The following is a 17,514-nucleotide window of genomic DNA, read 5'->3' on the forward strand; positions in this document are numbered from 1 at the left end:
CAGGGCACCTAGTCCAGCTCCTGGCACCTAGTATCCTCTAGGTTAACAGTAACTATAAGAAACATCAGAGACCAAATTGTGAGTTACATCCTGCTTTTCCCAATAGCTTCACCAATATGCTTTCACCAGTATTCCCTCTCATCCCCAATAGAAGCTCATTCCATTTCTTTTAATTGTCGTTTACTCAAGAAGACCTTCCTTGACCACCAAATCTAAGGTAGTTCCACCCTATTACACTCTTCACAATCATTTTCTTCTTAGCCCTTGTCCTATCTTAATGTATAGGCTTATTGTCCGTATGCTTTTGTAATGCCAATTTCCCCCACAAGTCTATCATCTCCATGAGGGAATAGATCATGACCGAATGGTTCCCTACTGAAACAGCTATCTCATAAATAATCATTTGTCTATTACGTATTCTGTAGATATATTCTCCAAGTCTGCTGTTCATATTTTAACTTTAATATTCTATGGTCAAGTCTGTTAATCTTTCCATCATGTCTTCGGAATTCCTGTTACGGGCATTTTAAATTGCTTCCTTGGAATATGATCCTGAGGTGGAAAAATTGTATAGACTTCCCTTTAAGGGATCTGATAGATTTTATCACATTGGCCATCCCCCACCCTCTGGAAAAAGTGTGACTTGCATTCTCAAAGTTCTACCAGTGGCCTTTTGTTATTAGACTTTTTCCAGGCAAGCTGGACAGAATTTATTTAATGCTAGGTAAGGTGCCACTGGAAATTTTAGGAACCAGGCATCTCAAGCAGGGAGGTTCAGCGCTGTATGCAAAGGAACAGCTTTGATTACTTTTTCTATTCCTTAGCATTAATCATTTAATAGTCTTCTCGTGGTTTACTTTTACTCAAATGAATGCATGGATTTGTCATATCCATTGCCCCCAAATAATATTTTTGCTTCACCTCTGTCCCAACTGGATCACCTCCAAGATTTGAGTTCAACCTGAGAAGAGAAGTGCCACTCTTTTCCCAGGTCACTCTCTAATCATGGTAATACATAGCATCTTAGCCAACTGGGTAAACAACTTAACCTGACCTTTCTAGGCCAACTATCATGAATGCTCCCAATTATAATAACAGTTCCCATCATACAGAAATGACACAGAAGAATGCAATGCACTGTGAGAGTAACTTCATAAATATTATTAGAAGGGATGACATAGAGACAAAATTTTGGCGACCTCAAGTCACATTTAGCCCTAGGTCATCTCTGTGAACATCATATGATTTCACCTGATCTTTAATCAACCCACAGCACATAGAGTAGTAGTGCTGGGTAAGCTAGGCTGGGCAATCAATGTACTTAGGGACATGGGACTTTCCTAAATTAGACCTGCCTGTAATGCATAATTTCCATTGCCTTTCCTCTGAAAATCAGAGTATAATTCTTTGTAATATATATTTTTGCCTATTCCAGGTTCCACATACAGTGAGAAAAGCAAAAGCATGCTTTACTTTTACTTATGTTCTTAGGACCCAATCTAAGAAAAAGAAGGGATTTTTACCTTAAATTTACTTGCTTCATCAAAGAGAGTCTTGTTTTTTGGCTACTTGAACACATTTCGTTGCTGCATCAAGCTATGCAAATATTTAATAAAGGATTCCAAGTACAAAAATATAAATAATAGTGGCATCAAAACTTGTCTACAAATGGAGACGCAATTTGGAACATGCCCATATTCCCACAACTGTTTCAGCTTAAGATAAGTTCTTGAGCTGTTGTGTTTTTGGTTTTTTTGTTTTTCTGTCCCACTCAAGTGCAACTGCTAGTCTTCTCATGGTTTACTTTTACTCAAATGAATGCATGGATTTGTCATATCCATTGCCCCCAAATAATATTTTTGCTTCACCTCTGTCCCAACTGGATCACCTCCAAGATTTGTGTTCAACCTGAGAAGAGAAGTGCCACTCTCTTCTCATCCCTTAATATTGGATCATCCCTTAATATTCTCTAAGAACCCAGGCCCCATCCTCTTCATTGGAAGATCATAAATATTGCATGTCTTCACATAGCTGTTTCTCAAAGATCGGAAAAAAATATTTGGTCATAACAGGAAGTCTCAAATTCTCGACCATCTATAGGTAATGTATAGACAATGGGAGAAATAGTAGGAGAGCTAATATGGTGCCTCCACACAGGCCACATAACTGACAAAGGGTTTTCCAGGACTGTTTCAGATCCCTCGTAATGGTGTTGATTTTAGAAAAGCAAAATTGATACCTATTAGACATCCAAATGGAGAAACCAAATAGGCAATTGAATAGAAGAATCTGGCTTTTGGAAGAAAGTTTGTGCTAAAGATAGAATTGGAAATCTGTCCTGTGATTTAATGCAGTCTCCTAAACGAAGAGGGCAAAGGATGACAGCAGAGCCTAGGATCACTCATGACTTTCAGAGTTGCCCGTTCTGCTTATAAATGCAGGGCAGGCTGGGCGCAATGGCTCACTCCTGTAATCCCAGCACTTTGGGTGACCGAGGTGGGTGGATCACTTGAGGTCAGGAGTTTGAGACCAACCTGGCCAACATGGAGAAACCCCATCTTCACTAAAAATAGAAAAAATTAGCTGAGTGTGGTGGCGTGTGCCTGTAATCCCAGCTACTCAGGAGACTGAGGCAGCAGAATCGCTTGAACCTGGGAGACCGAGGTTGCAGTGAGCCGAGATGGTGCCACTGCACTCCAGCCTGGGAGACAAAGTGTGACTCTGTCTCAATAAATAAAGTAATTAATTAACTAATTAAAATAAAATAAACGCAAGGGGAGGAGGCCAAAAGGGGTCTTTTATAACAAACTATCATTTTTAACACCTCATAAATTCCCATTCTATTACATTTGTAACCAACTCTCTTACTCCCAACTTTCCCAAACACGGTGGCTTCATTCCCTAGTCCTTTTAGAGTGTCGGGAGAGGAAAAGGAGGTTAGTATGACAGGGTAATGTGTCTCAACCACTGTCATTAATTTAATAAATATTGAGTAGTGAAAAAGTAGGAATCACAAAGATGCATCAGACAGGGTCCCTACTCTGATCTCTTTCAGGAAAGGCGGGAGTCAGAGAGGGATAATATAAAAACATAAATAGCTATAGAATAATACCATGAAAGACCAAAGCCTTATTTGGAAGAAGTGAGGAGAAGTAATCAAGGAAGACCTCTTGCAGCAGACAGCTTGTGCCAGACATCTGAGGGTAGAATGAAATGTCTTAGGGAAAGATTTGGAGTAAGGACATTTCGTACAGGGCAGAGTGAGCAAATTCTCTGATCACAGCAAAAGGTAAGGCAAACTAACAAATTGATCCCTTTTTAATTTTGTTTTTAATTAACAGAATTAAACCTAACGGAAAGAATGTGTTGCCGGAGAAGAACGAATTGATGGCCTTTTATTACCACAGGAAAAAGTAAATGTAACTGGGCAGCCTCTCAAGTCTCAGCAAAAGGAACGTACAGTTCCCGCCATGTGCCGGTCTCTTCTGAAGAATAGGGGGCGGTGGGGGTGGGGGCGCAGGTCTTTAGGTTGTTTATTCCTTTCTCTCTGTCCAGTGGCAGAGAAGCCCATACTTCTGAACGCAGCTTGTTGGCTACTGTAAAAGCCCTGCTCTGAGCAAGGACCAATGAGCGCTCGGAGCCCAAACTCTTGGAAACAGTTTGTGGCCAGTACTTGACATTGAGACAGCCTCCGAGTTGTAAACAAGGACGAGCCTGGGCGGGACCCCAGCCCACGCGACTCGGAGCCCTGTCCCAAGAGGCTAATCTTAAGCCCACGTTGCCCCAGATACCTGCTTCTGCTTCCTCTTCCCTGTTCTTCCCACCCTTTTCCCGTCACAACTGCTGGCACCGGTGCCAGGGCACTCCGTGGTCACCGTGCCAGGCCATTCCGTGGTGACCGCGGCCGGAGGGGCGGGGCCCATAGTTCTTTGTCTGATCTGATTGGCGCGGCCTGGAGTTCAGGACGCGTTTCCAAGTTCCAGTGACTCCTCCTGTTTGGGACTCGGGGGGAGAGTGCGGGGAGACAAATAAAACCTCGGGCGGCGGCGGCTGGTGGGAAGACTTGAACTTGAGTCTCGACCCACTGCATCTCCGACTCTCTGCCCAGACTCTTCACTCCGCGGCACCCTCAAACCCCAGCCCAGGCCGCGGCGCACGAGCCAGCCAGCGCACCTGCAGTCCTCGCCCGGACGCGCCGCGCCCCCTCGGAACCAGGCTCTGCTCCGAGCAGCCTTCTCCCCTCAAGCCAGCCACAGTCCCTGCCAGGCCGGGTGGGCGTCAAGATGAAGGCGGCCCGCTTCGTGCTGCGCAGCGCTGGCTCGCTCAACGGCGCCGGCCTGGTGCCCCGAGAGGTGGAGCATTTCTCGCGCTACAGCCCGTCCCCGCTGTCCATGAAGCAGCTACTGGACTTTGGTGAGAGGGGACACAGGGCCCAAGCTGGGTCCTAGGGATGGGGAACCGCCTTAACTTTCAGCCTCGGGAGAGGGAGGGCTAGGCTCAAGCTAAAACAACTGGGGTTCACTTTGCTGCTGAGCCCTGGAGCCTCGTCGCCAGCACACTTTTCCTTTTCCTGGATTTGGTTACTTTCTGACAGGGGTGCCTCCAGGTCAAGGCCACCTGCAAGCCTGCCGACACTGGATGGTTTGACTTCATCTGCACACTCTTCTTTCTGACCCGCTCTTCCTGTCAAAATACTTTTTGCTTTCGGTCACCGTTTGACAATGGACTGGAAACTTTATCCCCTCCTTCACAGCATAGTACTGCTTGAAGAAGTTTCTGAATAGTATTAAATAGCCTCAAATTAATAGATTTTATTCCTTAGCCACCCGGCATCCTTCCACAGGGTACATCTCTCTGCATTCCTAACAGATTTCTTTGTCTCTTTATCATTATAGCTTTCCATATATTTGCATTATTGCTGAAAATATTTACACATTTGTTGCAGTAATCTTATAAGGAAGATTTCAAGGGTTTAAATGTGATATCACTACTCTGGAAATATCACAGCTCCCACTCCAGCCTCTTATCCCCCATCTCCAATTTCATGTCCCCACTCATTAAAGGATGTTGTGTTGTTGACATTGTGGTGTGACCGAATCCTGCAGTCTTTTATACATTCTAAGAACTGTGGGATATTCTTACTTCTTGGAAGTGAATCCTCTTCAAAAAGAGAAGACAATAATTCTCCTATATTTGTCACTTTTTAAAAGAAAGAAGGAAAGACGAAAGGAAAGGAAGATAGGAAGAAGGGAATTAGTCAATTAAGAAGACAATCGCCCCTGAATTATCGATTAACAGTAACCCAACTGAGAGTGAAATATAATTTTATAATATATGTGTGTTCAATATTTGATAGTTAATGCTATTTAGATATATCATTTAGACACATTTTTTCTCAAAACTAAATTGATTTCATTTATTATAGGTTCAGAAAATGCATGTGAAAGAACTTCTTTTGCATTTTTGCGACAAGAATTGCCTGTGAGGCTCGCCAACATTCTGAAGGAAATTGATATCCTCCCGACCCAATTAGTAAATACTTCTTCAGTGCAATTGGTTAAAAGCTGGTAAGTGGTGAACCATATTGAAGTCTCTAGTTTTGAAACAGTTACCCGGGTATGAATTCTTATACTATGTTAACATCATAATTGGAAAACAGGTGATCTGAACGGTAACTATTTTGAAAGATGTAAGAATTTTAAAATTAATTTAGGGTAAGTTATCATTACAGAAGTTATAAAACTATAAACAGACATTTTTACCCTGAAAAAGTGGATTACTTTATAATAAAATTTTGAGTTCTAGGAAAAATTTGAAAAAAATTGGCATGCAATTTTAATTTTCAATTATAGAAGAGCACTTTCAATAATAAAAGAGTTTGATATTGCAAAAGAAATCCTATGCCTAGAAACCAATTCAGATGACTACTATTTAGGGAAGGCCTAATTTTGTAACTTACAAAGTGATTTGACAGAGTGGGCTCTGGGTTCAAATCAATCCTGCCTCTGTCACTTCTAGTTGTGGAATCCTTGGCAAGTGTCTTAAACTCTTTATGCCATTGAGTTATTATTCCCATCTGTTATTAAGGAGAGTAAAGTATATGCCTCAGAGGGATGTTTGAGTGTAATGAAATGAGATAATCCATAAAAAAAGAAAGAAAAAACACTTAGGACAGCACCTGGCACACAGCCAGCAGTCAGTAAGTGTCAGTTGTTGTCATCTCATTTTATAAATGAAGATACTGATGCTTAGAGAAGGTAGGTAACCCAAAACAGCAAATTTTTGGATCACAGAAGCAGGATATGCACAGGCAGCAGACATGCATGAGAGCCTTATCTTAATCCACTGACTGCACAGCCTTTTGTTCATTGATTCAAGAAATACATGCATTATATACCTGTAAGACAATTACGATCTAAAACATATATTCAATCTGTAGTATTTACTATTGCAGTCAAGACTTACACTCTTCTGTGAATGAATGTAGTAGAAAAAAAATAAAAAGCTCTAAAAAAAAGTTGTTTCTAAGTATTATTGCTAGAAGAAATGAAAATATTTGCCAAACAAAACAGTCAGGAAACTGAATACTGACCTGAAATACTTAAAGAAACATTTTGCGTTTAATTTTAAGTTTGAAAGTCAAGGATTAAAAGTTATAGCATTTTTAATTTATATTATTTTCCAAATGTTCTGGAGGAAAGTTTTAAGTTTGAACATAATGCTTACTTTCTCTTTTCAAATTATTTGGAAAAGGTATTCTATTTTCAGCCATGTGTATCTGACTATTAATTTTAAAACTTAAAGCATACCTGCTTCTTTACAGGTATATACAGAGCCTGATGGATTTGGTGGAATTCCATGAGAAAAGCCCAGATGACCAGAAAGCATTATCAGAGTAAGCTCTATGCATTAGAATAAGTGTTTAAAACTTTGGTTCTTTCCAGACAGATTCCTAAGATATTTTTAGACCTAAATTAAAGGAATTCAGCTCTGAATAATAAATCACTACCCTCTTACACATGACAAGTTTTGGCTTGTTGGTTTTTCAGAAGTGAAGAAATATGGCATTGAAAATGATGCTGAGTGTGAAGAAATGTAGAGGACCCATTTTTGTTCCCCCAGGGAGACTTATTTTTACTATAAATTTACTCCGATGATTAGATGTGCAGGAGGATTTACCATTACATAATTTTAATACATTTCAGTGTCATTGGAGACTAAACATTTTCTTTCAGAGTAACTGATAGTTTCTAGCTACTTAAATAAGGATCTTTTCTAAATCTGACAAGAAATTTTGAAAGTTTTTTCACAATGGCATTCTAGAGTCATCTCTAGAATGATTATATTAGGTATTAATCATTATTTTATAAAGAGAAGACTTAATGAATACATCTGATGAATGCATTGGTTATAAGGCTAATAGTTTTACATATAAGCTAGAAACAAAATGAGTCTGTTTGTGAAATTATCTCCTCTACTCTAGTGGAAGAATCTGTAGTGAGATTACTAATAAAGGACTAACATTTTATCATTTGATTTGTTCAGATGGATAATGCAAAAAGAACTTCAGCCTTCTGTGAAGTAACCTTAGGAGTATAAGTGAATGAAATGTATCTGAACTTTTACTAACCATACATATTATGGCTTAGCTTTGTAGATACACTCATCAAAGTTCGAAATAGACACCATAATGTAGTCCCTACAATGGCACAAGGAATCATAGAGTATAAAGATGCCTGTACAGTTGACCCAGTCACCAATCAAAATCTTCAATATTTCTTGGATCGATTTTACATGAACCGTATTTCTACTCGGATGCTGATGAACCAGCACAGTAAGTTAGCTCATCATGATCATGGTATATAGAAATGGATGTAGAATATAAGCCATACTATAACTAGATGTTTCACTAATCAGCGGGTCACATTCTCAGTGATAGTATTAATCATTATCCTGAATTTTATAACAATATTTTTTGTTTTTATTTTTCAACAGTTCTTATATTTAGTGACTCACAGACAGGAAACCCAAGCCACATTGGAAGCATTGATCCTAACTGTGATGTGGTAGCAGTGGTCCAAGGTATGTTCTGTATTTCTGCATTTCCCTTATTGAAAATGTACAATATATGATTGACATATCTATAATTGAGGTGACTCTGTGAATGGATTTATATTCACAGAGTGTTCCATTTATTTTATAAATGTCATCTTCAAGGTCCTTTGCTTTTGAGAGTCAGTAATATAAACATTCCTTTAAAATATTATTTAAAAATCCAAATATAAGTGACTAACATGCCATATTTTATATGTTGTATTTAGTCTCTGAAGTGCACATATTGCTAAAACTGCAATGCAAACACTGTCTTAATTTTTCTTCAATAAAATATTAAAATATATTTTTATATACATAAACCTATACTTTAGTGAATATTTTAGATTAGGGTAATACAGACACTGAAGATTATTTGAGAACTGTACTTGGCATAAATTCATTTCATTGTTATAAAAAACAACTTCTATTCCAGACGCCTTTGAGTGTTCAAGGATGCTCTGTGATCAGTATTATTTAACATCTCCAGAATTAAAGCTTACACAAGTGAATGGTAAGTTGTAAGTAAAATATATTTTAACCTATGGAAAATTCTGTATTCTCCTAATATGATTGCTTTTTGTAAATATAAAGTAACTTCTGTGTTCATTTTTTCTCTTGCCTAAAGTTTGTACACATTTTTTTTGAAGACAAGGTTCTCTTTAACTACCTCAACTGGAAGGCTCCAATTCTGCCTATTCAGTTGCTAATGAGGATTCATAAAGAAGGTTTTGAACAAATAATATGGGATTAAAGTAGCAACTACATTCCAATATCTTAGATCAAAGAAAGATTACTTCCTATAGAATATGAGGGATAGAGAGACCAGAAGTAGGGAGGATATAGCAGTGGAAATATCCTCTTAAAGAGGTTACCCATAAGACCTGGAAACAAAAATACTTTAAATTTCACTATAAGAAATAAGCCAGTGACAGATGCATGATTCCACTTATATGAGATGTCTAAAATGGTCGCACTCACAAAAGCAGAATGGAATGGTAGTTGTCAGGGGCTGTGAGAAAGGGGAAAATGGGGAGTTGCTATCCAACAGATACGAAGTTTCAGTTATGCAACATGAATAAATCCTAGAGTTCTGCTGTTCAACATAGCGCTTGTAGTTAAGGATATTGTATTGTACGCTTAACATTTTGTTAAAAGGGTAGATCTCATGTTAAATGTCTTCACCCCAATACAAAAAAACTGCACTATTGTTTTATACTACTGTTTTGGAAGCAGAACGTACTTCAAAAAGCTTCAGCTCAGCTGGGTTCAGTGGCATACACCTGTAATCCCAGCATTTTGAGAGGCTGAGGTGGGAGGTTTGCCTGAGCCCAGGAGTTCAAGACCAGCCTGGGCAATAAAGGGAGTCATTGTCTCAACAAAAAATAAAAATTAGCCAGGCATGGTGGCACACACGTGTAGTCCCAGCTGCTCAGGAGGCTGAGGTGAGATGATCACTTGAGACCAGGAAGTCAAGGCTGCAGTGAGCCATGATTGTCCCACTGCACTCCAGCCCAGGTGACAGAGTGAGACCCTGCCTCAGACAAACAAACAAACAAAATTTCAATTCTGACAAGGTCTTCCCATGCTGTCTGAATGACTGAAGTGACTACACGATGAATGAAAGGCACTATTTTCACCCCTTCCCATTCTGTTCTGGTAAATAGTTGCATCTTAAAACGAAGCAGTATACTTAAATTGGAATTACCTTCTCTTTTCTATTTAAAGTAAACATCTTTCTCAAGTAATATTTATACAGGAACAGTTTTTGTTTATGGTGACAGTTAAAATCAAGTCGCTCAAAGAGTAGTCTAACAGATTAGGGACAAGCAAATGTAAATAAACACTAAACTAAAAGTAGAAGAACAAATAAAGAATGGAACGTATCTCTGAGCATAAACAGTGTTGTTGCATAATACTTGTAGATAAACTGCTCCAACTGTTGGACAAAATAAAGAGGGGATTGTGCCAGACCTTGTGTTTTCTGATTCAAACTTTGCCAAGGCCTGGAACGCTGAAGAATAATACTTTTATTTTTCTTTTCTTTTTTTTCTAATCTTATTTTACTTCTTATTTTTCTTTCCAAAAAGCATTAAGAGGTTTTTGTTTGTCTGTTTCCTTTATCCTCTTGGTAAAATTTAAGCATATTTAACATATAAGATTTAATGTTTGGGTGATACAAAAAACAAGAAAAATCAGGTGTGTTATTTTACTAAGCATTAAAAATACAAAAATTATAGTTAGCATTAATTTCAATGTTATGCTATAAGCACAGTTTTCTCCCTTCTGTCTTAAAATACATATAATTTTGACTCTGAAATTGTCCTGTACAAAAATGTTGAAAATAGAAATAATCCACAAAATCTAATTTATAGCACTATTCTTCCACACTTACCCAACTTCATACATTTGTGGAGAAATACAAAAATTAATCATATGGAGCAAGGTGGTTCATGCCTATCATCCCAGCAGTTTGGGAGGCTAAGGCTGGAGGATCGCTTGAGGCCAGGAGTTTAAGACTAGCCTGGACAACATAGTGAGACCCCATCTCTACAAAAAAAAACAATTAACAAAAGAGCATTATGTAGCAACTACAATAACATTTTGAATATAAGCCAGTAATATTTACTGTTTAAGCGGGAAGGTTCTAGGGCAGGATTTGGGGATGGGGAAGGTAGAGAATATGGCAGCCATCTTGAAGTCTAAAATGTTAATCACATGAATGTGGTGGTTTATTTTAGTGAAGTATTTGTTTACAAATTCTTAATGAATTTTATTTTTCTAGGAAAATTTCCAGACCAACCAATTCACATCGTGTATGTTCCTTCTCACCTCCATCATATGCTCTTTGAACTGTTTAAGGTATGATACTTCACAATAATTGAAATTTTACCTTTTAAAGAGGTTTAACAGTTATATTTTTATCTCCTTTATTATTCGCCACAAAACGGAAGCCTCAATATCTTTTCCCAAGAATGCTTCTAGTCCTCCTAAGAGAAAGAAACTATACAGTCAATGTTTGACAAAGTACATGTAGCTCATTGTAGCATCAACACATATTTGAGAATGCATCATATAATTCATGATGTATCAATGCTTTACAGCCAAGAGGAAGTTCCTATTATTTTTTCAGGTGCCCTTTCACTCATTAAGAGAGATCATGGGGTGAATGTTTCAGTGAATGAGGCCTTGTTACCTCCACCCCCACAGGCTGGTCCAACTCCAAACTCAGCAGTTCAGGTCCAGAATTCCTGTAGGTGGTATGGCTCCATTCAGAGTCCAGAATGTGCTAAGAGCACAGTCAGTAGTTCTTTCAATCATCTACTTTAAAGTGCATATGAATCACCTGGGGACTTTGTTAAAGTGAAAATTTTGATTCAGGAAGTCCAGAGTGGGGCCTGAGATTCTCAATTTTGAATAAGCTAAGGGGTGATGCTGCTGGTCCACAATGCACACTTTGCCTAGTAGGCCTGTAGAGTTGTGCTTCTCAAACTGTAATATGCATTAGAATCGCCTGCAGGGCAAGTTAAAACACAGATTCTTGGGCTCCACCCCAGAGATTTTGATTCTTCAGGTCTGAGAATGTGCATTTCTAACAAGCTCTCAAAGTATACAGATGTTACTGGTCTGAGGCAGTCAGGTGCTAAGAATCAAATCCTTTCATGCGTCCTAAGATCAAGTTAAATTAAGATCAAATTGAACTTAAACCAAAAAATAGAAAAACACCTTAAGCTTTTTGATGCTTCCCAAGAGTCCCCTGAATTGGAGAGAAGGAAGCCTAAAAAAGAGAAATCTGGCTCTAATTCTGACATAACTCTTTCCAGAACTTCCTGTTTCCTAACTTATTCTAATGTTACTGCTGTGAGGTACTGATTGTAGTACAAACATCTGATCTACTTCATTTCACTCCAGCTAATGACAAGAACTTAATATTATTTAAAAACCAGAAAGCAGAAAGTAGATAGGTGGTGACAAAGGAAAATGGATTAAGAAGACCAAGACTGTATCTGTATGAGATTCAGCCAATAGACTGAAAACATCTTTTAGTTTGTTCTGTGTTAAAGGACAAAGGATACTTTTTCATTGATTTGATTTATTTTTAAGTTGAATGATACAACTTATAGAGTTATTCTGCCATCATTGGTAAAAGTTAGATGATAATCAAATGCAAACTGAAATTTAATTTAGAATTATTGACTGTCCTTTTAAATAGTAACAACCTTTTCACAGCAAGTTTTATAAAAGCCAATAAATTGGTTCAATGATTCACTGTTCATTTGTTATGTAATAGTCTTTGGTGCTTGGATGTAAAATGTAATGGAAAGATAGAAAAGGGAGAGCTAGGAAATGGACTATAAAAACCAATTTCTACATTTAAATTAAGCTTACAAATAAGAACTTGACAGCTAGCAGAATTGTTTTTCCATTAGACATTACTCCCAGGAGCTATATTACATAGTAAATGATTATTTTTCATTATACATCCTACATGACACATTCATAAATGGCTATTTACAAAGCTGTTTTACTACTAACTTAAAAAATAGGAACTTTGAATTACCCTCTGTGCTACTTTTATTTTAAACATAAAAAACACAGTTACTTATTGTCCCTCATTCCTCTGCCATTGAATTCTTTATGGTTTGGTTTGCTTTAGAATGCAATGCGGGCAACAGTTGAACACCAGGAAAATCAGCCTTCCCTTACACCAGTTGAGGTTATTGTTGTCTTGGGAAAAGAAGACCTTACCATTAAGGTAACCATTCTCTGTTTTTCTTTTGGGTGTCTCTTGAGAGAATTAAATAGGGTCAATAGTAATAAAGCTCTCTGCTTTTTGCAATAGATAACAGTCATATATGCCAGGTGATTTTTAAATGAAGGTAAACCATTTTTATTTAGACAAATGCACATTGTTTTTAATGTGCGGCTCTGATGACTTGTTTGTTTGTTTTAGATTTCAGATAGAGGAGGTGGTGTTCCCCTGAGAATTATTGACCGCCTCTTTAGTTATACATACTCCACTGCACCAACGCCTGTGATGGATAATTCCCGGAATGCTCCTTTGGTAAGAACAATTATATGGCTAAATTAATCTCAGCCACCTAGTTCTAAATGTAGAGCAAGGATTGCAAGGGATTATTTAGACAAGTTCATCAATTAAGTAAAATTAGACATGAGGGATATAAGAATGAATGATAAAGCAAGCTAAAAATGGTGAAACAAGGGGTGTCTGATTGGAAGTAGAAGATATTTAGGTTCTAGGACATTAGTATCAGTGAGGACAGTAATTTCCTACTTGTTTTTATTTCAGTGATCACGTACACTTCTTTACCTGATAACATCTCTCTTCTCTAGGCTGGTTTTGGTTATGGCTTGCCAATTTCTCGTCTGTATGCCAAGTACTTTCAAGGAGATCTGAATCTCTACTCTTTATCAGGATATGGAACAGATGCTATCATCTACTTAAAGGTATCCCTTCAATTCAATAGCAAAATCCTATTTCTAAAGCCATTGCTCCTTTTACAGCCCTGAGTGCTATGGTCCAGAGTGAATTCCCCAAACTGAGTTAATGCAAATAATGACTACAGGTCATTCTATTCTCTTTCTGGGTGTGTGTACATTATTTAATATGATAACTTACCAAAGAGGAAGCTGGGCTATACTACCTGCCTCAAGTGAAGCAAAATTGTTTCCTAAGAAGTGTTAATACATTAGCAAAGTTTCAGAATGAGGACATGCTCATGTGAATTTTTTAAGGCAACTTCTTTTGGCATCTATGAGAGTAGCTGTGCTTTTATTTTACTTAGAATTGTGGTAAATATATGCTAATAGTGTTCCAGCCTGAAAAAAATAACAGGTATCAAGATACTCAAGACCTTAAGCTGAACTTGTTAGAAATCCTGAGAAAGGAAAGCTGACTGTTCCAAAGCTGTCAGTGGGGTGCCAGACATTCATTGTTTGAACTTAAAAACTTGGTGCATGTTGGCCAGGCACAGTGGCTCACACTTGTAATCCCAGCACTTTGGGAGGCCAGGGTGTGTGGATCACAAGTTCAGTGGTTCTAGACCAGCCTGGCCAACACAGTGAAACCCCGTCTCTACTAAAAATACAAAAATTAGCTGGGTGTAGTGGCGGGTGCCTGTAACCCCAGCTACTCAGGAGGCTGAGGCAAGAGAATAGCTTGAACCCGGGAGGCAGAGGTTGCAGTGAGCCAAGATCGTGCCCCTGCACTCCAGCTTAAGCAACAGAGCTAGACTCCGTCTCAAAAAAAAAAAAAAAAAAACAACTTGGTGCATATTTTCCTGTTTCTGGGAAAGCCTCAAACTTCTTTGTTAAGATCACTGTCTTGATTCTGTTCATTTGCCGACTATTTCAACTGAAAATATATTTATAGATATTAGCAACTACAACATTAAACTTTCAGGCTCCCATTTTTTGCACTGGAATTACTTGCCAAATGGCCTTTTGACCATCTGAAATAGTTAATGTATTCACTTCTTAAATGAGCAAAAGTCTTCAAACTATTGAGAAAGAGCAATAGACTGAGTGCAGGCACCAGTGTGCTCTTATTACTGTATCAATTAAATGAATGTATTTGAATGTTTGGATACTTACCTCTGAATGTATTTTGAATAATAACTTCAAGTGCAAATTATGCCATGCATAATTTCTTTGGTCTCATGTTTTTTCCCCGCTTTTCTTTTAGGCTTTGTCTTCTGAGTCTATAGAAAAACTTCCAGTTTTTAACAAGTCAGCCTTCAAACATTATCAGATGAGCTCTGAGGCTGATGACTGGTGTATCCCAAGCAGGGAACCAAAGAACCTGGCAAAAGAAGTGGCCATGTGAAGAGGGACACTCAGGACACTTTATGGGATCAAAGTGGGTCTGCACCAGTGCTGCTTCCTGAATGTTTGTGTGTGAACCCTTGTTTCCTCCAAAACAAACGACAGCAACGAAAACTTCTTAATCAGAGCACTGATCCAATGAGGAATGGAGCTTGTTTCTGTGACCCAGGAGAACTTAGTGCAAGACTACAGGAGTTAACAGATGGTCAGCTCCTTATTTTTTAATGTAGAATAACTCATGAGTTTATATCAAATCCCGAAGAAATAAGCCTCAGTTTTCCATCTGTTTCTGATAAGAAGAATGAGAAAGGGAGTGAGTGTGAAGATGGTGGTTAGCAGTTTCAATAGACTGATATTTTAGGCCTCTTGTTCACATCAAAAGATATTGGTGTCAGAATACCAGCATTTTCCTGCCATGCAAAGGATTAAATCTTAGTTTACACTATGTGGTTAGAAATATATGTAAATGTACATTTTGAACATATTTATGTGCTCTGGGAGGAAATGCTGGTGACTAAAATAAGGCTTACTCTGAAAGAGGAGGAATTTTATTCAAAGCATTCGAACATTTTATTCAAATGTTTCAAAATTCAAAACATTGTATTCAAAGTTGCAGTGAAGGCATCAACTTATGTAAAAACTCAAGAAGGAAGGCTCCTCTGATAAAAACACAGCTCCTTTATTATGCTGCTTTTCCTGTTCACTTTACACACTAAGGAAACACTTATTGTCAGGTGCCTAGTCTTGAGTGAATTGTTAGATGTGCACTGAACTCGGGATGTTGGGGATTGAAGAGAGAGAATTGCCAAAGTAACAGCAAAAATATCTCTTACTTTGCTTTGTTTATAAATAAATCAGTAGATTGGAAAAACTAGTGTTAGGGAAAGAAATCACATGTTCAGAGCCTAACTCAGTAGGAAGGGCTTTTCTCTACCCTGAAATGATGGTAATCCAAAGGCATCCATTTTCTAGGCTTAAAAATGGATATATAATATATAATTAAATATAAATATAAATTAAATATAATTATAATAAAATATAATTAAATATATTTTTGATATATTTAATTATATTCTCTACACTCCAGCATTAATATGTCTGCTTAAAAATTTCTGATTCTCAAATGGCTCAAGAACATTAGAATTTAAGTATCTTTTAGAGTAATTTTTTTAAGCGAATAGGCTGGACGTAAGAGATTCTCATGCCAGCATGCTTTCATTTGTGAATTGTGACTGAGAGCTAATGAATGACACCTGAAAAGCATATGGTATTTTGGGAGAGTTAAGGTATAATTTGAAGGTTGGCAGGCCAGTCGCACTGATTACTCTTAGAGAAGAAGGAATGGAAAAATGAAAGAAGGTAGGAAGGAAAGAAAGGATATAGGAAGAGAGGGAAGCAGAAGGCAGGCATTTTTCTATTTTCCCTACAAATTATTTCAAAAAAATCCTATATTTTCATGGATATGTCATTGGCAAGAGGAAGAACTGGTGTTTTGAAAGCAGTATGGATTCTTTAAATGGCTCTCACTCTTACAAGATAGTAGGCTTTTATGAGATCATAAACTTACCCGTGTTGATTAACATTTAAACTGGCATATAGAAAAAAAGGAGGATTTTTCTGCATTGTAAAATAATCAGTATGGTTTATATGTTGAATTGGACATTTGTGTGTAATTTCATGGTGGCCTGGTGTTGTGGTGCTTCTGGTAATGGTAATAGAAGCTCAACTATTTTCTTGTGGATTTCAGATTTTATCATCAGAAGTCCTAGACAGTGACATTTCTTAATGGTGGGAGTCCGGCTCATGCATTTCTGATTATACAAAACAGTTTGCAGTAGGTTATTTGTCATTTCAGTTTTTTACTGAAATTTGAGCTAAACATTTTTACATGTAGATGCTTGTATTTACCAAAGATTTAAATCAGTTGATTAATTAATTAACTAAAATACTGTGAACTATCTTTAAAACACTAGAAAAAAGAAATGTTAGTATCTCAATTACACCAACTGTGCAAATGAACTTTGATAAAATAGAAATAATCTACATTGGTATTTGTGAAATCTGGGGAAGAGCTTTAGGATTCTAGAAGAGGATACTGAATACTCAGGCCCACTTAAATTATTAATGTATACATTGTGTTTTTGTCTTTATGCTATGTACAGAGAAATGTGATAATTTTTTATAATAAATATTTTTTATGATGATAAAAGACACTGTCTTTTAAAGTTCTTTTCTCAATTTACCTCAAGGTACTAAGAATTTGAGTTACAATAACACAGTACAATGGTGTGTTTGCCTACAAATTTGTATTCAATAATCATTTTTGCAATGCATATGTTTCTGCATATTTCTGGAAATTTAAAGTTTCATTTTATGTCTGTGTTTGCATACAAACAGTGGAGTACCAAAATAATTATCTTGATAGCTTAGGTTCCCAATAACTTCTGGATTAAATGTCAGAGTAATAATAAGGTGGAAATAGGATAGAAATTACTAAGTTAAATTGTGGTATGTATTATCTTTGCTCTCTTTACTGCTTTTCTTTACTATTTTAATCCTACTTTATCATTAGACAAC

The 17,514-nt window shown here is 37.4% G+C and overlaps 1 protein-coding gene across 1 annotated transcript; it reads left to right on the forward strand.

The window, feature by feature from the left end:
- The first annotated feature begins 3,678 nt into the window (after positions 1 to 3,678).
- Positions 3,679 to 17,146, forward strand: PDK4 (pyruvate dehydrogenase kinase 4). Its single transcript, XM_054495765.1, has 11 exons — positions 3,679 to 4,413; positions 5,426 to 5,567; positions 6,824 to 6,895; positions 7,650 to 7,834; positions 7,996 to 8,082; positions 8,528 to 8,605; positions 10,877 to 10,953; positions 12,749 to 12,847; positions 13,046 to 13,156; positions 13,447 to 13,560; positions 14,798 to 17,146. Exons 1-11 carry the CDS (start codon positions 4,284 to 4,286, stop codon positions 14,936 to 14,938), a joined length of 1,236 nt encoding a protein of 411 aa, XP_054351740.1. The 5' UTR covers positions 3,679 to 4,283; the 3' UTR covers positions 14,939 to 17,146.
- Positions 17,147 to 17,514: the final 368 nt, after the last annotated feature.

This window comes from Pongo pygmaeus, chromosome 6 (genome assembly GCF_028885625.2).
Source record: "Pongo pygmaeus isolate AG05252 chromosome 6, NHGRI_mPonPyg2-v2.0_pri, whole genome shotgun sequence".
NCBI lineage: Eukaryota > Metazoa > Chordata > Mammalia > Primates > Hominidae > Pongo > Pongo pygmaeus.

Coding starts and splice junctions, on each gene's coding strand:
- PDK4 (XM_054495765.1), top strand. CDS start 4,284: ATGAAGGCGGCCCGCTTCGTGCTGCGCAGCGCTGGCTCGCTCAACGGC. Junction 5,568..6,823: donor GTGCAATTGGTTAAAAGCTG/GTAAGTGGTGAA, acceptor GCTTCTTTACAG/GTATATACAGAGCCTGATGG. Junction 8,083..8,527: donor TGTGGTAGCAGTGGTCCAAG/GTATGTTCTGTA, acceptor CTTCTATTCCAG/ACGCCTTTGAGTGTTCAAGG.